Consider the following 25,758-nt stretch of genomic DNA (forward strand, 5'->3'; position numbering starts at 1 on the left):
AACCTTGCACTCCAACATACTGACATAATGGTCAGCTTTGAGGTCTCCTCCTTGTTCACAAATTTCCCACTCAAGGAAGCTAATCCAAGCTAAATTTCCTCCCGATATCTCAGCCCTATTTCAGTTCACAATGAACTCGGGCTATTTCGTTTCGAAGGGAAAATTCTACAAACAAATAGAGGGAACAGCCATGGGTTCTCCACTCTCCCCACCCTTGGCCAATTTCTTTATGGAGACCTTTGAAGAAAAAGCCTCGGCCTCTGCTCCACAAAAACCAACCATATCGCTTCGCTATGTTGATGATGTGTTTGCTATTTGACCACATGGCTCTGATACACTCCTCTCCTTCTTAATGCACTTAAACAACCAATACCCCAGAATCAAGTTCACTCTGGAAAAAGAGGAAAACAACAGCCTTCCTTTCCTAGACACACTAGTCACCCGCCAGCCTGATGGAACCTTGGTTTTCTCAGTTTATAGAAAACCCACCCATACAGGCAGGTACATTCACCAACAATCCCACCACCATCCCTCACAACAATATGGAGTGGTGAAAACACTATACAACAGGGCTAAACTAATGACAAGGCCCTAAACAGAACTAAATCACATCCTCAACACTTTCTCAGCCAATGGCTACTCTCCCAAAAAAATCCGAAAAATATCTAAACCAACAAACCACAACCCCCCCCCCCCCCCTTCACAACAAGGATTACTCTAAATCCATCACCATTCCTTACATCCGAGGCACCTCGGAAAAAATTAACAAAATTTAAAAAAAACATGACTTGACCTCCTGTTACAGACATACAGAAAATTGTCATACCTTATCTGCTCCACTAAAGACCAACCACTTCTCCTAGATCTAACTGGTATATACCAGGTCCCTTACAGCTGTAAACTGTCTTACTTTGGCCAAACAGGCAGGACAGCGAATATCAGAATTTCGGAACACAAGGACTACATCCGTTTTCACAAGTACAGCCATTCTGGTCTTGCAGACCATGCTCTGGATACACACCCCAAAATACAGTGGAAAATAGCTATAGTAAAACACCGTAGCAAATACAAATTCGAAAGACTATTCATGGAATCAGCCTCAGCCCTAAGAAACTCTCCAAACCTCAACAAATTTGGTTGTATGAGACTGCTCCAAATTTGGGAGGCTTACATCAGCAGACCTTCAGCCCAACGGCCAAGAACACCTACTTAGCCCACTAGGGGGCACCATCAGGACTTTTAGGAGAACAATAGCTTCATCACTTCATTCTCAGTGTTAGTGTCAGTATAGTGCCTACGTGCACGTGCCTTTTTTTGTAAGTCCCTTTTGAAGATGGTAACGTGACGTTGCCGAAATATCGGAAATATTTATTAAAGTATAATTTAATTTATATTCTTATCTATATTGTCAATTCCTTAAGTGATTTAGTAATACAATCAACTGGAGTTTCCAGGAGGTAAACTACTTGCTAGTGTCAAAGTTGAGTAATTCAGGAAAAAAGGTGAAAATTGGTCTAGTAAAGTTGCTCTAATTAGCAGTTAGAAGCAAATTTGCAGTCATCTGTCTTCTGCTTGTCTAGGATTATAGAAGTTATGAGATTGTATAGGGAACCCCCTGTGGTATTGAAATGCTTCAGCTTAATTGACATGCTGTGTGTTTAGAGTAGTGCAGAAAGATAAGTAATGCCTCCATATTTTAATTATTAACATCAGTTAATTTTCAATAGTTTGTGTTTTGAGTGTGTGAGTTGTTTAGATTTTCAGAAATAGTTGTATATTTTGTATTTACAGTAGATGCTGTCGGTATAGTACCAATGCACAATCAAACAGTAATTGTCAAAACGTTTGTATTAGAGAGTTTAATATGCAAGATTTTGTTAGGTGCAAATCTGCATGTGTGAGATGAACTGTGAAAAAGTGAGATTAGTGAGCAAATACATAGGAAGAATTTTGGGAGTGATTGCCAATTGTGTGGAGAGAGTAAAACACATGATAGTGAAGCAGGAAATGTTGATAAAATCAGGAAAGTGTTAGTGTCTGCAATAATCTTGAAAGTACAGTAGTGGAAGGCCAGGATAATAAATAAGATCCTGTGAAAGAACAGCATGTTTACGTGAAGTCCTTCACAGGGCAGAGTGTGATACTGAATGATTGTTGAAGTGTCAAGCGTTTGGCAGAGTTGAGAAGAGAAAAAATAAGTGGTGTGATATTGAGAAATAAAAAAAGTAAGGAGAAAATTTATAGTGATTCTTGGTAACAGGAGGACATGACTAAATACTTTCCCACATGCAAAAATCAGTAACATTAGTGAAGCTGTCAGGATGCAAAAAAAGATAAAGTAAAACAAATGATTGTTTTAGGTGGCATAAATGACTTCAGAGGTGAGGTAAAAGAAGCAGGAGAGTAAAGATTGCAAGTCTGCTTACCATGCTATGATAGAGACTGAGGAATATAACAATGATTGCAAATGAATCTACACATTGTTTGTGCAGTTTGTGTCCTAAGAACTGAATCTGGTGGATGGAAGGACATATGGATTGTCTTTAAATGGATTTTGAGTTAGGTGTGTTGTTCACTGAGTGTGTGGAAGTGCAAAATTAGGAAAACTAAGGCTATTAGAGTGGATGTGGGTGAGCCGTGGGGAGGGGGCATCCATGGAGCAAGTGATTGTGATAATGACCAAAAAAATGCAGAATCTAGTCTCTGAAGTAACAAAAATCAAGTGGAGTAATCACTAGAAGGTGTAAAGGCGGCTAGAGACAGGGCCTAAAGGGATACAGTTTATGTATGCCAATGCTGGAAGGATATTTCAGAATTACAAAGGGAACAGTTTTTGACATTGATTGATGAAATCTTGTCCAAAATTGAAGAAGTTAGTGAGACTTGGCTGACAGCAAATGCTTTATTACAGAGATAGAATGTGAGAGCATAGCATTTTCAGGAAGGATAGAGAAGGATACTGCTGATGAGAGCAGATGAATGGCAGTTCATTTGAGGTAATATAATGTGAAATAGAGGCCAATAGGACAAATTATACAGTTGGTTGCTGCTATAACCCTGGAGGTACAAGGAATGTGGAAGATATGCATCAGGCAAATTAGCACAATAAGTACAGTTCAAGTAATTATGATAGAGAACTTCAACTATGGAGACACTAATGAGAAAGAACAAAGATCAAATAGGTTGGAAGGAAATGTAATTTATTCACCAAGTAAAAAAGAATTACATGAAACAGCATGTGATGGAGGGGGCCCAGGGTTTGAGAGAATGCTGGATCTAATCACAGGATCAACATCTTTCCATAACCATGTTAGCAACATTGCCTCCAAATAGAGAGAGAGAGAGAGTGATCATGCAGTCTTGATGTGGGATGTTGCCAAACATAGAATTTTCAGTTAAGAAGGAATATGTGTGTGGAACTAGGCAAGTGATTATGACAAAGCTTCAAGCAGTGTCTTTTGCATAAGAATCTGCAAAGGAAAGATGCTAGCAGTGTATCAGAGATGGTTAAGAAATATATCTGAATAAAACAATATTAGACTGTATATCCAAGATTAGGAGGTAGATACATGAGTAGTATAACCAAGAGCAGAAGCTGAAAAAAAAAAAAAAATGTTGTGGAGGCTATATAAAGAGAAATGTGATTCAGTAGAAATTAGACAAGTAGGCATCAAAAAGAAATTCTATGAAGTTTATTCAGTATGAGGCAAATGAGAGAAAGAATGACTTTGGAAGGATAACTTTAACAGGTGCTAATAGTGATTAGGTGATGAAAATAGACAAAATAGTTGAGTTACTGAGTGACCACTTCGTAAGAGTCTGTCATCCAAGTTTCCATGGTTGGTTGATTCATGGTTTAACACAAGGACAGCAAAGGTCATACTCATACTTTGCTAAACCAAAGGTTATGGTAATACTTAAGGTAATAACATGTTATGTACATAAAGCAACTTTTAGAAAAATAAAGGTAAGCAGCATGGTATATAAACATAAACAGACTTTATAATTAAATATATTTGTATAAATTAATTATTTGTAAAAAGTTAAAATCTTCATGCAGTTTGTCCAAGTCTGATAAGATCTGCTTCAGTATATGTGGCTCAACCAAATTAGCAAAAGTTTCATTCCTTTGAGTGAAGTGCTGGTGCTCCATTAGAACATGGCAAATGGTGAGACGTGTTTCATTGTCCACGCATAGATATTTCATCAGCTTTCAACAGATAAGAATGTGATAGATGACTATGACCTATGCGTAGCCCAGCAGGAACTACTTCTTTTCTGTTTCTATGTTGACTAGACTATCAATGCTTAATCTTGTGCAATTTATTTGTCAGTGCTCCTACCATGATAACTACCATTGTTTAATTAACTTTGATCCTATGAACAGTTAGTTTGTATAGAAGACTGACATACAATACATGAAAAAAAAAATAGATCTAGCATCTGCACTCTCATTGCCCTTAATTCCAATGTGGCTGTGAATCCAGCCACAACTGAATATCAAAATTAAGAACATTCATTTTGTACAACAATTGTAGAACTATTGCACACAAAGCATGGATGTGAATTAAAAGAGCTCTTTTTTGTTCTTTCTTAACAAAGCTGATTGTGCAGCTCTAGCCCATTTGTAGAAAAGTTCAATATTAAAAATTCAGGAGGATATGGAGCTGTTCCTTAGATACTAGCAAAATTACCTCCCCACACACACACACAAACTGTCTGCAATAGTTTTGGGTTCAGCAACAACACATCATGTTTCAAGGTACACAAATGGTATGCTCTACATCTACCTTTCATTTCCTGGATTTTATCCCACATAATTTTTGCACTGATTTGTTGTTTGATTACTTGATGATGTAAATTGAATCCATGCTTGTTTTTTGACTCTGGCATCTAACATAACATGCTTTAGCCCAAGTACGTTTAAATACTATGAGATTTAATATAGTAGGGTATATACCCCATGCTCTGTCTCAATCTTTTTGGGCTGCTTTGCACTCAGTGTTCCACCAACGGCTTTGGATAGAATATAAAGTAGAAATCAAGATGATATTTTTGGAAATGCATTTATTGCTACCTGGGCAATACAATCTGTGACATATGTCACTGCTTCATTGATAGATGTTTGGCTGAGTGCTTCAGCATTAAATTTTGCATGGGAAAAAATATTCCAGTCAACCTGTTTATTCTCCCCATAGTTATCCATGTAGTAGACCATGGTTTCTGTTATTTATTTTCACAATGTCCTCAAAGGAAATTGTTTCCATATATGCTCTCTTTGACATCCCACATGAGCAGAGTATATTGCAGAATAAGAGCGGGAAATCATATAGAAGAAAATATTGAGTGTTATTAAATGCTACGAAATTTGATGTAGTAGAGTATTTGCTTTTATCCAGCTGACGCATCAGATTTGATTTTGTATCTATATCTCCATAAACTTAGAACCACATCTTTTAAACATAGTTCTAGATGTAGCTAAATGCTCTTTACAACGTTCTTATAAAAAACAGAATCAACATCATCGTCATCAAATTCCTGCCATGTACCCTCAAGGGGGTGTACAGGATATGATAGTACTACATGAAAAATTTACATCATTACTAACTTCCTATCTACAATTTTCCTTCAAATCAGTCTGTTACTTGTCAAGACTCCAACATTACCAGATCTTATATTTCTATTGGCTAAGGAACTTTGTACCGTATCAATCCACCTATATCTTGGTCTTCCTCTGGGTCGTTTTCCTACCAACTTAGCAGAGAACACTTGTTTTGCTAATCTTTCCTCTCCCATTCTGTTTAAGTAACCATACCACCTGAGATTAGCTCTGCTAACACATTCCTGGATGCTGACAATGTCAAGTTCTTTCCTAATATCCTTGTTTTTTATATGATATTGCCATTGATGCCATTTGTTCACGCCTATAATCTTTCTCAGGACTCTCATATCTGCGGTCTCTAGTCTTTGGTCAAGTGTTTTACTTCTGACCCAGCTCTCAGATCCATAAGTTAAAATTGGTTTGAACACTGTCTTGTATACAGCTAATTTAGTGTTCTGACTAATTTCTCTCTTATTCCATATGAATTTATTCAATTGACTTTCTACCATACCAGCTTTGTTGATTCTGTTGTCTATTTCTATATTTAATTTACCATCCTCAGTAAAAATCGTGCCTAAGTAGCTGAAATGTTTTACTTGTTCCACAGGTTCTCCATTCGCAACACAGTTGACATTTTCAACAATTCTGGCTATTTTCATTGTCTTTGTCTTTTTATTACTGACCTTCATACCATATCTATTACAACAGTTATTCATTTTAGTCAGAGGATCTTGCAGACTTGGAGCGGATTTATTTAGAAGTATAACATCGACCGCATAAAGCAAAGAGCTGACATTAACATCTCCAATTTTGATATCATGTTTAATACTTTATTTCATAATGTGATCCATATAGATAATGAATAACAGAGGAGAAAATGTACATCATTGACTCACACCAAATTTAACATTAAGCCATCTTCCTGTACTTCCTTCAATTCTAACTGCTGACTTACAACTCAAATAAAGACTAAGTATTGCTTGATATAATGCCCCATTGACACCATATAACTGTAGCGTATTGAATAGCTTCTCTCTTGGCACCTTGTCATATGCCTTTTCCCGACAAAACTTAAATACAGATCTTTGTTATATTCCCATGCTTTCTCGACTATTTGTCGTAAAGTGAAGATCTGATCCTGACAGCCTCTATTTGACCTGAATCCAGCTTGTTTTTCACCAAGCTTTCTTCCACAATTCTTCTCAACCATTTCTCAAGTATACTTGCATATATCTTACCAGGAACACTCAATAGGGATATACCTCTGTAATTCTCACATTGTTTTTTTTTCCCTTTTTATATATAGGTACAATTAGATCTCTACTCCAATCATTGGGAATTCGTCCCTCTGTCCAGGCATTTTGAACTATACAGTGCAGCCACTGTAAGACTTTTATACCACCATACTTCAGCATTTCTGGTCAAATATCATCTATTCCTGCTGCCTTACTGATGCATCAGATAGCTTCAAAAGATGCCCACTGCAAGTTTATAAATATTTAAAACCATCTTTTAAATGAAACTACAACAAGAAATAGTCTTTAAATATCAAAGATTATTCAAATGAAAATCACACACTATTTTATCATTTAAATAAAAGCATGTCCAAAGCAGTCACGACATGACTGCACTTTAGATTTAGATATGGAAGACAAAATCCAAATCTGACAATTCAGATTTGGATTTTTCCTGATTTTCCAAAATCAGGAAAAATTCAGAAACCTCAAAGCAGTTCAAGATTTGTGCTTTCTAATGTATAGTGTTATGCCCTGTTTATTATTAGTGGTGACTTTCAATCATATTTAGAAAGTGATATTTAGCTAGAGTTGTAAATAAATTAACTGACCTTGTGTGCTGGATCTCAGAAGAGATGAACTGCTTGTCGATGGATTCTGTTTCTTTTGAGAATTCCAAGGCTGAAGATGAGACTACAATAAAGGAAATATGAAGATTTAAAAATATATTCAAGCACATATATACTATCTATGTATAGATATTCAGATATTTATAGATTTTGTATTATGCTTTACTTATATTATAACAAGACTCTGTGAAGTCAATGAACTCACTGTGGGAGGTAATATATCTATGATACTAAACTCATTCACTCTCCTAACATTCAGGGAGTGTGTTCCATTCATCTACCATTCTTCGTATAAAAAATTACTCTTCACCATACCTTTATACACAACTTCCAGGAATGGATTTTCATTCTCCCTTACCTTCCAATCTACGTATAATCCCTTCTACATTACTTTGGTAAATCCCCTCACTATCGCTGCTAAACTTTGCAATTTAAATTTGCTACATTCCAAAGTCCTGATATTGCCTTAGTTACTCATCTCTGGACCCTCCCCAACAGTATGTTGCTGAAAAAAAAAAAGAAAAAAGGATAACAGTATGTTGCCCATGTGTGATTAGCAAAACAGGTGTTCGATGCCAAGATAACAAGAACGAGACTGAAAGGAATACAAAGGTCTACATGGATTGGTTCAATCAGAAGTACCTTAGAAGAATGAAAGGTTAAATATGATAATACTGGAGTGCTCACAAGTAACAGACTAATTTGGAGGAAAATTGTGATAGGAGATTAATAATAATGTACACTTAATCGTGTACTGCTATTGTAGTAGCCTGAACACCACCTGAGGGTACATATCAGAAAATTGATGATGATGATCCATGTGTGAGCTACCTAATGCTATAGCATAACTACTTCCTTATTTGTACATGTCAGTGTATTCTTCATCTTAAAAGCAATGTGTTGTTAAGATAAAAATTTGCAACATTTGCAGTATACCCTCTGAACTTTGGCCATTGTTATCCATTACCACAGATCTCAAAACTAGTCCACCTTCTGAAATATAGTTTTACTAATACAGTAAAAAGCCTTATAGTGCACTCCAAAGTGAAATTGCACTTACTAACATAACTGCTACCCAAATCATTCATCTAAGCCAAAAATCTATTTAAATCTTCCTGAAGGGAGTTAACATTACTCTTTATAACTCTCCTCCCCCCCATTATGCATCATCAGCAAACAACTTAAGGGTGAGGTACAGTTGGTTACCTTCTCGACGTCTTAACTCGGTTCCTCTCAAACCTTCTATCTGGTTAAGATATGTGGATGATGTGTTCTCCATTTGGCCTCATGACCCAGACACATTAGTCTCTTTCCCCTCTCAACTCAGTAGTCTTCACCCTAGAATCCAGTTTATCATGGCAAAAGAAATTAATAATAGTTTAGCCTTTCTATAGACACCTTGGTAACAAGATGTCTAGAAAGGCACCTATCCAATAACAACCTGTCTTTTTCAGTATACAGGAAGCCCACCCACACAGACAGATACATTCACAAACTTTCCCATTACCTCCCCCCTATTAAAACACTAGCCAATAGAGCCTATAACCTTTGTTCCAATGAGTCCTCTCTAACAGCAGAACTTCATATACACCACACTTTTGTTAAATCTTGAATGAAAGGTTTAATTTATTGTTAAAATATTTCATTCAGAGTTAACAGGTAACAAAATTTCTAGAAGAATACTTGTATATGGGTATAAGTGAAATTGTTAATGAAAAAACGAAATAGTCTTTTAATTGTCAATTCTCCTATGTTCCCCTATGTATTATACTGTTATGTGTCCTTGTAAAACTGACAAGGATTGAAATTTAGTAAAAAATACGTTAGATCGACATATACAATGAGATAATCGGTTTATAAATATCACCCGAGGCAGTCACGTACTTGAAAACTACGTTGCGCGTAGGAAGTCCCTGTAGAGAACTCGGCGAGGAGAGAACGGTACCGAGTGCAAGAGATTTAGGTGCCAAGTGGAAAAGGTGACATAGTAGGGAGAACAACTCAGGAAGGATATATATAGAGCTTGGCGACGCCAACTCGAGGCTTTTTTTTTTGCTTTTTTCTCCCTTGGATTTCTGTTCCAGTCATTCCCGGAGGAGTAGTACATGAGCGTGGTCGAGAAGAACGATGTCCACTGGCAGCTATGCGGCCAGATAGCGATCCAGTACGAGCATAATCATCGGTACGGTGGAAAAGTCAGCGCAGACCGAAACAACATGCAGAACCACGTGGACCGATCCCGGCAGAGCAGCTTTGCCCACATCGGAGAAGGCAATTTGTGATCGTATTCGCCAGTTTGTTCTGAAGATGGCAAACCGTAGGAGAAGGTAACAAGCCGTGTGAATTTAATGAAAGATTGAGAGAGAAGACCAGAGAGATCCAGTTACTCGGTAATGTAGGAACTTTTTAATTCATTTGTATACTAGAAAGAGTTAGAAAACAATAATGTGCAGATATGCTCAGTGATTGGACTTACATGAATTGAAACAGGACTTTAGAATCTAACCAACCTGTAAATTGCATCATGTCTGAGAATGAGATATTGTATAGTGTAGAGCTAATGTACTAATGCATGTCATAGCCTAGTATATCTTGAAATTAAATAAGGTAAATGCTTGTATAGGATTGTCAGATGTTGTAGGAAGGAGGCAGTGATTTATACTAGTTGCAGATATTGTCTAATGTTGAGAAAGATTAGGAATATTAAGGTCATGTCTGTTTAACCTGCTTAACTTGTAGGAGAGATTTAGCTTAATTAAGTAATCTTTAGTAATTGTGTATTGTATTAGTGTGATAAATAAACTTTTTTTACCTAACAAATTGCCTGATCTGAAATCGCAATGCACCACTCAATAAAATAGAACCTGAGCGAATCAATAGTTGGGGATAGCTACGACTGCAGTAAGGGAAAAATTTAGACATATAAGGTTTTGTAATTGGAAATATTAATTGCTTGATTCGATAAGTGTGTCATTCTGAGAATTAATTCCCTGGCAAAGAAGCTTCTCATGTCTAAGAATTTGAATGGTGCAGCTTCAACGAATAAATTTTTCCAAATTCTGATACAGAGTTAATTCCAGAATTGTAACAAAGAATTTTGGCTCTAGTCTGAAGCAATTTCTTTGTCTACCAAGTTTGCACATGTGAGCAATTATAGTAGTGTCCACAAAGTATTTAGGAATTGATAGAGATAGCAAAGTAGAAACAAGCTCGAGAAAACATATTAAGTATAGTCACTTAACTAGCACAATAAGTAAGGTTTGGCTATCTAACAATTTACAATAACTACGATATATATATACGATATAAATACACGATAACGACATATAAAAAATTAACACTTTCTTATCTAATGACTACAGTTCCCACAATATCTAAAAATAATCAACCCTTCCTGCAATCCTCGACCCTCTCTTCAGAAAGATTTTGGTAAACCTACATCATCCTCTATGTCCGAGACACTTCAAAAAAATAGACAGAATCTTAAAGAAATATAATCTCTGCACAGCTTTCAAGTCCCACTGCAAGCTTGCTACCCTTATACATTCTACTAAAGATCAGCTCCCTCCTCTCTCTCTATGCCTGGAGTATTTCAAGTGCCCTGTTCCTACAAGTGGCATTCTATGAACAGACAAGATCAGCCAGCATCTGTATGGAAGAACACAAAAAAATAATACATCTGCAATCATAACTATGGTCGATTTAGCCTTGTGGACTATGCTTTAGATAAGATCGTAGAATCAATTGGAAAAAGATCGGCATGTTCCATTGCAGTAAATTTAGAAGAGGAAGACTATTTTGGGATTCTGCAGCTGCTCTCAGAAATCAGTGTCATTTAAATATGGTTGCATTAAACTTCCCAAAATATGGGAAACACTAATACTTCAAGATCCCTGTTACATCCTAGGCCACTGACAGGTGCCCATAGAGGGTGCCTCACCTACTTACAACACTAGTCTATCATTCATGTGTTTCACTTAGTTTTGTGTTGCATTTGTCTGTGTCGTACTTCCAGACAATGTCTCAGTGACAGATGAAATAAATATTGGAAGTATTAAATAATATTTTTAATTCTTTCTCAGTGCTGTTTCACTCCTTCTATACAGTCTAAAAATATGTGGCAATAGGTCATTTCACAGTCTTATTAACATCTTCCCCCAATCGATACCTGATTCTTTAACCTCTAATCTTTCTATCACTTACCTCCTTTCTTGTGCACAGTATTATTTTTATTATTATCCAGGCCTCCATGGAGTCAGAAGACTCATCGTGGGAGGTCCTTCCTAAGAAACACAAAGTCTATCAAGACTCATCGAGCGGAGGTCCCCCCCCTAAGAAACACAAAGTCTATCATACCACTCCTTGAACTCATTGACTGTTCTCACTCTCACCACTCCATCAGGCAATGCATTCCATGGTTCAACCACCCTCCATGCAAAGAAACCACTCCTCACCCTCTTGCTCACAGTTTCCTTTCGTAACTTCCAGAGATGGCCTCTTGTCATCACTCCTTCCTGTTGTTCAACCAAGCGAAAGAACTCCCCAATGTCAACCCTGTAACCAACAGTTTAATAATCTCAACAGTTTAAAAGTCTCAATCATATCACCTCTCCTTCTTCTATCCACCAAACTCTGCAGTCCACATTCCCTCAGCCGATCCTCATAACTATCATTGTACAGTCCTGAAACCATCTTTGTTATCTGCCTTTGTACCCTTTCCACAGTTAATTTATCCCCTTCAAATCCTGGGGACCAAATCTGAGAACAATAGTCCAAGTGTGGTCTGATCAGAGTCTCATACAACAGAATGATAACCCTTTTATTTCTGCAGGTCAGTGTCCTTCTCATTATTGCAGCAATCCTCTGTGTTACCTTCACAACCTTTGCAATATGTCCCCTAAATTTCAGGTTTCTATCAATCATCAACTCCAGATCTCTTGTCTCCCCTACTTCCTCCAGTATAACTCCTCCCATAAAGTATGCAGTGTCCCATCGATGTTTCCCAAACCTCAAGACCTTACATTTTGCTGCATTAAACCGACACCCCCATTCATTTGCCCATCTATCTAGCTTATTCAAATCCTCTTGCAGGGCTACCACATCTGCACTACTACTAATAATCCTTCCCAGCTTTGCATCATCTTCAAACAACTGAATATCCCCTTGCAATCCACTGACAAAGTCACTGATATAAAGGTTAAACAATATAGGTCCCCTGTGGGACCCCACTCATAACCCTCTGCCTCCTTGAAACTGCCCCACCATACACAACTCTCTGATACCTATCGGACAGCCAATCCTGAATCCAGTTGCACTAGTATGATACATACTGAGAAAGTGCTCATTGAATAATTGCACTACAGCCTTTGCAATGGTCACCTATCACCATAACCATCTGCTAAATCACCTTTTTATAATTGTACTTCTTACTTGTCACAGAGAAGAATGCCTTCAATTTCATGAGAATTCCCTTGAATTTTCTTTGTCCTGAGTGGTCACTTTTGTAGCTTGCACTTTATACCCCCTCTTTCATCTGATTGTACCTTTACATTTTTCTTTTCCCACTGCTTTCATGACTTCACTGTTCATTTGTTTCACTTCCACTCTGCTTATTCACAATATAGTTGTACATGCGTGTGTCAGATGTATCCTAATCATTTACCATAAGCCGACACTCTTTTTCCTAATAGCTCATCAACCTGTGGTATTGATGCTAGCTTCCTGAGCTTCTCATAATCGTATGCCTTATAATTCCACATATTCTTTGACAGTAACCCTATCCTGATTGATCGCCTCCCAAGTCAGTACATCATGGACTAGCAGCAGTGTTAATACCTTTTCCAAATTTGACATTAAAACTTCATATTGCTTCCATCTATCTTTTTCCTATCCATACAGTGTATTCTTCTTCCAAATCCATATTTCTATAATTAAAATCTCTTTATGATCAGCTTACTTTGACATGCTCAACTAATTTTCCTAAACATGTCAAAGTCACTGACCCCAACATTCCAGGGCCTAATCATAACAAGCGACACCAAACTGGACAGAATTGTTAGGACTTCCCCGGGACAGACAGAAGTGGAAAGAGTTCATTTGGCCTCGTCATCATCTGCATAGATGATGGAAGAGAGAAAAAGAAGACATAATTTCTCTATTATCATGAAGAGTACTATTCTCTTTTCTACTTCTAGCAAATTCTCTATTCCTTCATTTCCATGCTCCCCAGTATATAGTAGATTACCCTCAATTAACCAAGATGAACTTATGGCGGTTATCTTTGGTACTTATGCCAGTACTCCTCATATCAGTATACAGACAATCTCACTTCTGTGAGGCCACTAAAATTATTCCTCCATGCTCTGAGCATTCATATCATTCTGAAGCTCACTCTCACACATTCTATCACTTTGTCCTGTCTTTCTCCAACCCTTGTATCCATCTTTCATCTCTTTCCACAATCTGTTTCTTAATGCTACTCATTCTGTCTCTGATCCTTAGTTGTAGTCACTATCTTAACTCTTGGCAAACAGTAGTTACTCCAAAAATCTAACACCAAACAAATCCAAATGCAGTATGCTTTAAACCATTCCAACCTTCCTTTCAAATTCATCCACATATTCACAAATTGCACACCCAATTGCCTCACATATCTCAGTCATCTTGGCATTCATTACTCTGCTTTCCTTAGTCCTTTATTATCATACCTAGACAACGTGCTAACCACTTTCTCAACAGCACTTATTCTTCAACTCCCCCAGTTACAAATAATCCTGTTATCTATTCATTCTTTTATACAAAGCCTTTGTAATCTATCCACCTTGAAAATGTATGTTTTATACAGCCTGTTATTTACCCCACATCTAATGACAATCCCATATACACCACCACCACCACAATCAATCATTACTTACCTCTTCAGAAAGCAAGTAATGATTGAGTGTGTGTGTGGTGAAGATTGTTGAAAATGAAGTATGTGAATGTTTTCTTTTTCCTTTCAACAACTCACATCTAATTCTTCCACTCCATTTTCATCACAACCATTACTAGCATTTCTTTTTGTGTGTGTGTGTGTGTTACTCTATTCTCTTTTTTCAAATGTTCCAGTCTGTAATCGCCACACGCCACTCTCATTCTTTTCATTCAGCCTCACAGTCCACAAACTATCTGCATTTTTGTGTAATTTGAAAAATATTTTTTTAAAAAACTTACAATTGTAAAACAACTGTGCATATCCAGGGAAAGTTCAGTACAAAGTTCAATCTTTTGAGTTAAATTTCTTGTGCTTCTGACTTTTCACTGCCTTATAGATACCACTTTAAAATCAAAACTATCAGCAGTGAATAAACCAAAACAATCCAAACCAACACCACAATATGTGCAACTACAAAAAACAATTACACAATACAATATTTAAACATTATTTTCTCAGCAGTTCAAAAACACTGCAATACTCCATGCATTAGGTTCTATGGGATGTTGCAATAAATTAATTTAATGTCATAACGAATAGGCATAATCTGTTATGTCTGTCACCTTCATGTTCTCTGGATTATCTTTTGCAAGAGAGGAAAAAAATCAAAAAGAGAAAATCTGTCACTCATCGTAGTTGAAAAGTGCCTTGCATCCTATATAATATCCAAAACCAGGTTTTTCTTAGTTTAAATGTGGTCATCACCACTGGCTAAAGCTGCTAAGGGTCTATTTACACATTAAACTTTTATAAAATGTGAATAGAAGACGAAACATAAAATAAAAATCAATTGTTTATAATTTTTAAATAAGAAAAACATCAATATGGTATTTAAATTTTAATTAGTAATACAGCAATCCCTTGATTAGTGCACCTAATGCGTTCTTTAAAACAGGTGCATTAATTGAAAAAACGCACTAATCGAATATAATAACCTATGGGAAAATGTAATTCGTTCCTCAGATTTCTTTTTCAACCCTTAATTTTTTTTATAAAAGAATTAGGGTATGTCTCAGGTAGTTAAAGGAAACCCATGAAGCTGAAAGACAATAAAACATATTCAGAATATAAATTTATTATTCTACTTCTTAACAAAAAATTGAACGTCAGTTGTACGAAAAAAAATCTTTTTTTCGTACAACTGACGATATGGCCCTATTGCCTCTTCTACTTTTCTGCAAATTTTACTGCTTCTCTCTTCATCAGGGTCAGTCTCCAAGCATTGCTGCTTAAAAACTTCGATTGTACGAAAAATATTTTCAAATTGTTTCTGTGAAATCTCTTTTGGCTGACTATCAGTGGTTAAATTTTCTTCATATTCTTTGGGATCTTCACACTGTGCATCTAAATTTAGCAGGTTGGAATCACTCAATTCTTCAGAATGAGATTTAATTAACTCTTGGATGTTATCATTGAAGGGGAGAAAGAAATGAAGGACGTACAAATTGGTCGCAATGTGCGAAATCACATGCTTTATAGATAAAATTCCCCAACTGTTATACAAGCAAAATAGTTACCACTTTAAAAACTACAATGATCATAAAAGAGGAGTTAATTTTCCGACATGTAATAATAAACAATTCAATCCCAGAAGACGGATTGATTACCCTGTTATCGGAATGGATTCTCCTTTTTTGTGACATGCGCAAAAGTGTCAAAGGGTCACGAATCTGTGGGCGTACTATAGCAGATGACATAAATTTTGGCATTAAAAATTTGGAACATAGTGTACATGGAAGTAGTGTAGCATGCCATTAAAAATAGCTTCGTAAAATGTTTTAAATCGGTAACTAAATTATTTCATTCTGTTGAGTGATTTTTTAAAATAGTTAGCCAAAAAAATGTATTGATAGAAAATTTTTAAAATCTGTAACATTTATTTTTAAGATGTATATAGGTGCACTAATCGGGGGTGTATTAATCGAGGATTACTGTATGTTTAAATTTTTTCATATTTTTTCCCTTTTTCTTTGAGATGAAATGGTGCTTAAATTCTTATCTTAATCAATAGTTGATTGAACTGCTTTTTTATGTTTAACTGAAATATTTATTTCAGACCTCCATTCAGTTTTCGTTAACCAAAAATCCTTTCACATGCTGTGCAGAAAGTCTGAATTTAAAAAATAAATTTTACAGTACAGTACTTTCCAAACATACTACATGTTTATGGATTTTGTAACATCAGCCTGAATGGTTGAGTGGTTAATGCACCTGTTCTCTAATAGGCTTCAAGTTCAAATCTCACCATTGGCAGGGAATGCGAGTGTCCTTAAGCAGGAGATGAATTTTATTGTGTGGTGTGAGGCCACCACACCACCCTGTTTATTTGAGTTCTGAAATGGCTTGACATGTTTGTACTTTTCAGTCTGGGATTTCCAGACTAAGCACAAAATATAAAAATAAAAATTGGGACAGTTTCATACACCCAAAATTGAGGTTTGGGAAGTTTCTTAGGGTACTAATGCACTACAGGTTTACAACAACACAACGTGTTGAGAAAAAAAATAAAATAAAAAAATAATAAAAATATATATATATATTACCAATATTTTGCTTACAATTGCTGATATGTAACTGTACTTTTTTGAGCAATTTATATCTATTGAGTATTAATTACAATGACTTTAATACTTCTGATATTTCAGCAAAGACGTCAAATTGCCATAATCAAGGAACACAGTACAATATGATAAACACATTACACTAGGTACTAGGTAATAGGTAAATGAGGCTGAAACAAGGCATCCAAAGTTTAGTCTAAAGCCCTAAATAGTAACCCCCCCCCCCACACACACACACGCAGCAGGCTAAAATAAGAGGTCTTGACTGTTGCTGAAAACTGAGGATGAGTGTTTCCCAAATCTGGAGCAATTTTATGCACCCAAATTTCTTGAAGTTTGGGAAGTTTCTTAAGGCTAAGACAGAATGGCTTCTGATATTTGTATTTGCTGCAGAGGAATAGAGTGGTCTTCTTCAAGTGTATCCTGTGGTGGATGTCCAAAGTATGGTCAGCAAGTCCAGAGTGGCCAGCCATACTGGATGTAGTCCATGTGTTTGGAAATTCTGAGGTTGACTATCCTACCAGTCCTGAGGGATGAAAAACCCTAGTTTCTGGGTGAAAAAAACCCTCTACCTACATATGAGACTGGCTAACTCACCTTTAGTCAAAAGAGACCAGATAAAGGTTGTTTCTCACATCATAGACGGGAATCGAACCCAGGTCTTTCCAACCAAAGGGCTTTGTCTATACTGACTGAGCTATGGAGGTTCATTCACTATATCATTAAGGTACATATTAATCAGCAGCAATCCAAATACAGATTCCTGTGGCTCACCTTTGGTCACCATCCTCTTCTTAAATCTGCTCCACCATGTACTATTCTTTGATATCTATCAACCATCCTCTTATTCATGTCAAAAGTTTCACATCCTTTTCCATTGGCGTCAATCTGTTCTTCGTTTGTGCTTCAGTTGCTGATGTATTTTCAAAATACATCAGCAACTTTAAAAATACATTGCAAGACGTGTAAATTTTCTGCAGAAATTGCAGAAAATGTGTAAATGTGTAGTCCAGGGTGTCAGTGAAATAATATTATTATCCCAGCATCTCCACAAATGCCCAAGACTCTGAAACTCACGTTAACCATTAGTCACAACAATGTTTATGCACTCAGAACTGCCTCTGACAATCCATTCCACTCATTTACCACTTTCAAGCAAAATATCTAGTCTTCATATCCTTTTTAACTTCACTCTAACTCAACTTCTGGGGAGGTGACTGTGTTCTCCCTACTCCTACTATACTGAAAAATTTTTTCTATATACAATTCATATACAATTTCCTTAGTAATTTATTTTGTATCTATCATATCTCCCTCCTTAACTATTTCTCTGTACTGCATTCATTCCATTAAATTTTATTATGAGTATTCTTTCATTTCTCAGCTACACTCCATAGCCTGCTTGATTACCTGCCTATCCTCTCCACCATTTCTGCTTCCACAAGAAACCCAAGTAACCAAATCTAAGCATGAGTTCAGATTCAGTTGTATCGAGGCCTTATAAAGATGGAATGGAATAACAATTTCCTTATTCCTACTTGTCAGCATTTTTCATAATCTAAATGATCCTCAATGCTACTTTGTGTATCTTTGCAATATTTCCCCTGAACTTCGATTTCCTAACCATTATCTACAAATACCTAGCCTCATCAGTTTCTTACAGTACAATATGATCAACATAATACACAGCTTGTAATCTTTTCAGTGAAATGTATAACCTTACACTTTGCCACACTGAACTGGCAAATATTCTTTTCCCATAATGTCAGTTTATTTAAATCATTCTGCAGTGTCTCTACACCACCCTGCCTAGTTAGCAAACGATTTGATATTTCACCATCATTCACAGTATTATTTGTGGACAAATTAAAATGCAGAAATTCCAAATAGTGCTGTGTGAATGAAAAATTATCTCAATCGGTACTTTGTTGCTATTATAAAGATATACAATAGTGTTTTAATTATACCAGCATCTATTATAAAGCATATAACAAACAAACAAAAAAAAAAAAAGAGAGAGATATTTATGGCTTTTGTTATAGATGAAAATAAAGACAAATCTTCATTTTCACATACACAAAAGAAATACAGCTGTAAACTGCACTTTAAGAAAAATTTAAATGAAAATGTACTTTTTGGAAGCCTACTCATAGAAAACACTTATAAACATAACTATACAACATTTTAATTTCAAAATTTGAAACATATAAAATATTTAAATGAAAAATGTTAAATTGACTTGCATAATAGCCACATTCTCGTAGAAAGGCTTAGACATTGGTTATACATTCTTACTAAATAGCTTAAGAAAATTAGAATATACATTAAAATAAATTTTAATAAAATTCCAATATTTCAGCAACGTCACGTTACCATTATCTTCTCTTCTTCTCTTCCGTCTAAGATGGATTGAGTCTTCTCTTGAGCAGGATCTTCTAGTCTTCTCTTGAGCAGGATCTTCTAGTCTTCTCTATTCCTTGGTGTTCGAAAAAGTTACTTATATGTTCTGCATCCCGAGATGTTCTTTTTAATTTCAGCCAGGTAATTCTTGGTCTTCCGGGTCTTCTTTTTTCAGTTGGAAAAGTATTGATTAGGACATTAGGAAGTCTGTCTGCGTACAGTGTGGCCAAACCATCTCAGTTGTTGTTTTCTAATTTTTTCTATTATTGTCTTTTTCTACAATAATTCTTGTCTGACTGTGATGTTTGTTTCCTTTTCTATCCAACTTGTTCTATTTATTTTTCTTAAGCATTTCATTTCAAATGCCAGCAGTTTTTTCTCCTCTCTTTCTTAACTGTCCATGCTTCTGCTCCATAGATGACTGTTGGTATAATTATTGCTTCATTATCATTACCATTATCACAGGAACTTAAATACAAGACACGTGCACGCAAGCGCAACACACACACACACAGTAAACGAGGAACGAAGCAGGAAGCTATTCTTTCTCCTAAAAGTCCTGATGGTGCCCCCTAGCGGGCAATGTTGGTATTCTTGGCCGATTGGGCTGAAGGTCTTCTGATATAGGTTTCCCAAATTTGGGGCAGCTTCATGCAACCAAATCTGTTGAGGTTTGGATTGTTTCTTAGGGCTGAGGATGATTTCATGAATAGCTTTTCATATTTGAATTTACTACGGTGCATTATCGTGGCTTTCTTCCACCGTATTCCATGGCAGGTATCCAGTGCATGGTCTGCAAGACCAGAGTGGCTGTATTGGTGAAAACGGATATAGTCCTTGTGTTCTGAAATTCTGATATTAGCTGTCTTGCCTGTTTGGCAAAAGTAGGACAACTTACAACTGCAGGGGACTTGGTATACACCAGTTAGGTCTTTAGTGGGCAGATAAGGGATGCCAAATTTTTTATAAGGTCTGTAACAAGAAATTGTCATGTTTTTTTAGGATTTTTCCAATTTTTTCCAGGTGTGCCTCAGATATAGGGAATGGTGATGGATTTAGAGTAATCCTTGTTGTGAGGGGGGGGGGGGTATTGGTTTCAATATTTTTTGGATTTTTTTTTTTTTTGGTGGGGGGGTAGCCATTGGCTAAGAAAGTGTTGAGAATGTGGTTTAGTTCTGTGGTTAGGGCATTGGAACAGATAAGTTTAGCCCTGTTGTGTAGTGTCTTAATGATTCCATATTGTTGGGGGGGGGGGGGGGGAGAGAGAATTGTTGGTGAATGTATCTCCCTGTATGGGTGGGTTTTCTATAAACTGAGAAAACCAAAGTTCCATCAGGCTGGCAGGTGACTAGTGTGTCTAAGAAAAGAAGGCAGTTGTTTTTTTCTTCTTCCAGGGTGAACTTGATTCTGGGGTGTTGGTTGTTTAAGTGTGTTAAGAAGGAGTGGAGTGTATCTGAGCCATGTGGCCAAATAGCAAACACATCATCCACATAACAAAGCTAAATACTGGGTTTTTGTGGAGCAGAGTTTAAGTCTCCATATAAAAGTTGGCCAGGGGTGGGGAGAGAGAGTGAAGAAACCTATGGCTGTCCCCTCTATTTGTTTGTAGAATTTTCCTTGCCAAACAAAATAGCCTGAGTTCATTGTGAACTGAAATAGAGCTGTGATATCGGGAGGAAATTTAGCTTCGATTAGCTCTAAGGATTCTTTGAGTGGGACATTTGTGAATAGGGAGGAGACATCAAAACTGACCATTACATCAGTGTGTTTGAGTGTAAGGTTTTCTATGCTGGCTTTGAAGTGGGCTGAGTTTTTTGTGTGTGAAGGTGTGTTGCCAGTATGTGTGTGAGGGCTTTGGCCAAATGTTTAGCTAGTTTCTATGTGGGGGAATCGATGCCATCCACTGTGGGACGTAATGGCACATTTTCTTTATGTATTTTTAGGAGTCCATATATATACGGGGGGGGGGGGGGGTATGGAGTTCAACGGTTTTAATTTGTTAGTGACTTCTACAGGCCAAGAAGTGACCTTCTTAAGTAGCCTGTGGAGTTTTCTAATTTGTGAGTTGGTGGGATTGTACTCGATAGGGAGGTTAGTAACCCGATCTAACAATAGAGCATTCAGCTTACCTGTGTAATCCTCTTTTGGTTAAATAATACAGTGGCATTCCCTTTATCCGCTTTGGTGATTATTATTTCCTTGTTTTTCTTTGATTCTTACAGAGATTTAATTTTCTTATTGGGCATGTTGGTTTTTGGTGGTTTTGCTTTGGTCAGAACACAAGCCACATCCAGTCTAATACCGTTGGTGGCGTGATTTGGAAGGTGTCGTATTCTGTGTTCAATTTGTATCATAATGTCTTCGGCAGGTATTCTTCTGGGCGCAATAGCGAAGCTGTGGCTACGTGAGAGAGCATAGAGTGCTTCAAGTTTCAAACTAATTGACGAAAGCTTGACTACCATGTCGGTAGGAAGTTGTGGTTTGGAGTTAGAGTTCTTTTTTAAATTCTCAAATTTTTTGATGTGTCGTTCCCATACTTTTTTTTAATTCTTTATCCACAGCAGAGCACGAGATGTTGTATAAAATAGACCAAATCTTGTGGTTTAAGGTGCCGGAAAGCTCATCTTAGAGTGCCTGGATAGCTAAGTTAGCGTCAATAAGGGAGCTGCGATTTGTTCCCTGAGCAAAGCTTGGCTGGCACGGTTATAAATACGGAGAGCCTTTTGGAAAATGAAACGGTGCTTAAATTTGACACAGTTTGGGATTACAGGCAGGACAGCTAATATCAGAATTTCAGAACACAAGGATTACGTCCGTTTTCACCAATACAGCCACTCTGGTCTTGCAGACCATGCGGTGGATACCCGCCATAGAATACGGTGGAAGAAAGCCACGATAATACACCGTAGTAAATTCAAATATGAAAGGCTATTCATGGAATCAGCCTCAGCCCTAAGAAACAATCCAAACCGCAACAAATTTGGTTGCATGAGACTGTCCCAAATTTGGGAAACCTACATCAGAAGACCTTCAGCCCAATCGGCCAAGAATACCAACATTGCCCACTAGGAGGCACCATCAGGACTTTTAGGAGAAAGAATAGCTTCCTGCTTCGTTCCTCATTTACTGTGTGTTGTGCTTACGTGCATGTGTCTTGTATTTAAGTTCCTGTGATAATGGCAGTTGCCGAAATATTGGAAATGTATTAAAATTTATTTTAATGTATATTCTATTGTACATTGTGATTTCCTTAAGCTATTTAGTAAATAGCCACACATTCACTTCTTTTTGTACTGGTTCAAAGATTTGGAAGTTTTCAAATTCATAAACTTCTTAGATTCATTAGTTTTGCTTTTGTATGAAACCACTATCATCACTGTTCTTTTTTTTTTTTAACCAATAAATAAATAACCAATTCACCAGTCCAAAATATTATGTTGAATCACTAAAATTTGCTTTTAATAATTAAAATTTCAAAATGTTCTAAAATTTCTCAAAAAAGGCAAAGTATGCACTATGTATTTTCCACACCCAAATAAATATTTCACCCTGTCATCTCTACCTCATACCATACTGTCACAACCAATTTCATTATTTGTCCCTTGCAATTCCACCTGGGATGGGAATAACTCCTCTTCTATCATCTGTGACATCCCCCCCCCTTCCTTTCTTGCCCTTCCATTGGCATTGGGATTATAGTAGTAGAAGACTTTAGGATTATAGTAACCAGAGAGTTAAAGTTTATGGGCCACATCGCTAAGGTGGTTAAATAACATGAGATGACTGCTTATTGATGAGAACACTAACATAAGAAAAAGTTCTTCTCCCACTTTACAAGGCTTTCATAAGACCACATTTAGACTACTGTATGCAGATGTAGTCAGTAGATTGAGAGATGAGAAAACATCTAAAAAAAATCAATTGGCAAATAGCCTAAATGATAAGTTTCCTAAAGAACTGCACATATGAGGAACAGGTTGAGGGAATGTAGTCTGTAAAGTGTGAGAAATAGACTGCAGAGAGGAGATATAAATGCATGAGTTAATAAAGGATCCTACAATACAGATACAAGTAAGATATTTGGTCATCTCAGAAGCTGACTAATGGTATGTTGGAAACAGGAGGTCCAGATCCTTCTCATGGCAAATGGTCAGATGAAATATCTCTCCTTGAACACATATGGGAGGCATTTAGGTATGAGTTCCTAAAAAGGCCCTCCCTTAATAAGTCTAGTGATTTGCAAGTCTACATAACCATGACTTAGAAAAGATTTTAGCTGATATAAAACTGTTAAAGCATGCATTTAAGCTTAGATGGTTTGCACTCATAATTAAATTTAATGGAATAAGTAGAGCACAGAGAAATAATAAACACGAAGTTGAATTGCTCCAATATCTTGTCTCTGTTGCAGAGACATCTTCAGGAATACCATATTAAAATTGCAATAACACACACACAAAAAAAAAAAAAGTGGAAGAAATTGGACTTTCTTAAGCCTAAAGTCCTACGAGGAATATCCTGAGCTTTTAGCTAGCCTTAGCTGTTGGGCAGTAGGCCTTAGAATTAAAGCTTGCTAAATCTTGGTAAGTTTAACATAACCATATTTATTTAATTAGCTTGTCTTTTTAATCTGCTGCTGATTCTAAAATGAGTCAAATTTGTATTTAGTGCAATGAAGCATGGTAGTTTTTTTTTTTTGTTTTTTGTTTTTTCATCTGATACTGTGCAACGCATGGTCGGCTAGACCTGACTGACCATAGCTGCAGCAGCAGATGTATTCCTTGTGTTCACCAAGGCAGATGTCAGATCTCCAAGCTTATCATAATATATGTTGCAAGAACAAGGAACCTTGCAAAAACCTGGAACAGAGAGGGGGGAGGAAGAGGATCCTTAGGAGAGCACAGAAAGGTTGACCGGCTTCAAATGAGGTCTGAAAGGTGCAGAGATTATACTTCTTTAAAGTTCTGGCTATTTTTTTCTGAAATGTCCTGGATAGATATAAGGAATAGTAATAGCACTATTGTAGTCTGTATGTTGAGAGGGATGTGAGAAGATGAGAGAAAAAGTTAATTTGTTGCTCTTTTTTTGACATTGGGAAGAAAGGTCTGGTGAATAAAGGAGAGTTCAACTGTAAGGGAAGCCTGAATAGAACAGAAGTTAGAGGCTGGCAAGGGTTTTGATGACACTACATAGTTGACAGAGGGTATGATGGAAAAGTTTGTGTCTGCCTGGTTGGGTGGGTTTTCTGTAAATGAGAAAGAATGGGTGTCATCAGGCAGACATGTTATTAGAGTATCTAGAAAAGGCAGGCTATTGTTATTTTCTTTTTCTATAGTGAACTGGCTATTGAGGTGGAGAGGAAAGAATCTGATGTGTTTGAGCCATGTGGCCAAATACAGAACACATCATCGATATATCTTGGCCAAATATAAGGTTTGAGAATGGCAGTATCAAGAGCTTGCTTTTCAAAATGCTCCACATAGAAATTAGCCAGAGGATGGGAAAGGGGAGAAACGCATGGAGAACCCCCATAGGACTTGAGAATTAAAATAGTCTAATTTCTTCCACTTATTGTTATGTGAATGATTACAATTTTAATATTGCATTTCTGCAGATGTCTCTGTAACAGAGACAAAATATCTGAAATATTTGAATGATTAAACCTGTTGTTTAATTATTTCTCTGTGCTGTATTTATATCATTAAAATTAATTATGAGAATTCAAGAACATTGGGAAAATATTCAAGAGAAATCGACTCGCAGCATGTATCAATATTTCAGGTAGAAAAATCCATTAGGGATCACAAATAAAAAAATGAAGTTAGTGTAGCCACAATTCTACTGACATATGTAATTATAAAAATTTTATAGCCAATATGTGAGCAGAAACCAGTCAGAAAATCAAATTCTGAAAATTTTGAATAGCACTTACAAAGTATCCATTAATTTAAAAAAATAAAATAAAAATAAAACAATGTGAGAATTACACAAGAATTTTCCTGAATGTTCCAAAAGATATTTATGCAAGCATACTTGAGAGGCAAAATTAAACTGGGGAGAAAAACTTGGGAAAACAGCTGGATTCAAGCTAAATAGGGACTGTCAGGATCTGGTTTTTACTTTTTAACAGCTGAGGAATCATGGAATATAACAAGGATCTATATTTAAATTTTGTGGATCTGGAAAAACATGATAATGTGAAAAAGCAAACAGCTGTTAAAAATGCTCTAATTGTGTGGTTTAAATGTGACATATTACACATACTCAGTGATGAGAAAATGCATATAATTAATTAAGTTAAGGGGATAAAAATCCCTTATTGTTTTTCAGCCAGTAAGCGAAACTAAGATCGAAAACT

The 25,758-nt window shown here is 36.5% G+C and overlaps 1 protein-coding gene across 7 annotated transcripts in view; it reads right to left on the reverse strand.

The window, feature by feature from the left end:
* Window positions 1-25,758, reverse strand: part of LOC150095554 (latrophilin Cirl-like) — a 232,380-nt gene that overhangs the window by 4,115 nt on the left and 202,507 nt on the right. For all 7 annotated transcript variants that reach the window (XM_090410733.1, XM_090410737.1, XM_090410739.1 and 4 more), the window contains one exon: window positions 7,449-7,530. In XM_090410733.1, coding sequence (XP_090266859.1) covers window positions 7,449-7,530 — 82 coding nt within the window. The remainder of the gene's footprint in view (window positions 1-7,448; window positions 7,531-25,758) is intronic.

Source organism: Typopeltis vanoorti, chromosome 20 (genome assembly GCF_054136105.1).
Source record: "Typopeltis vanoorti isolate ZY-2024b chromosome 20, IOZ_Tvanoo_1.0, whole genome shotgun sequence".
In the NCBI taxonomy this organism is placed as follows: domain Eukaryota; kingdom Metazoa; phylum Arthropoda; class Arachnida; order Uropygi; family Thelyphonidae; genus Typopeltis; species Typopeltis vanoorti.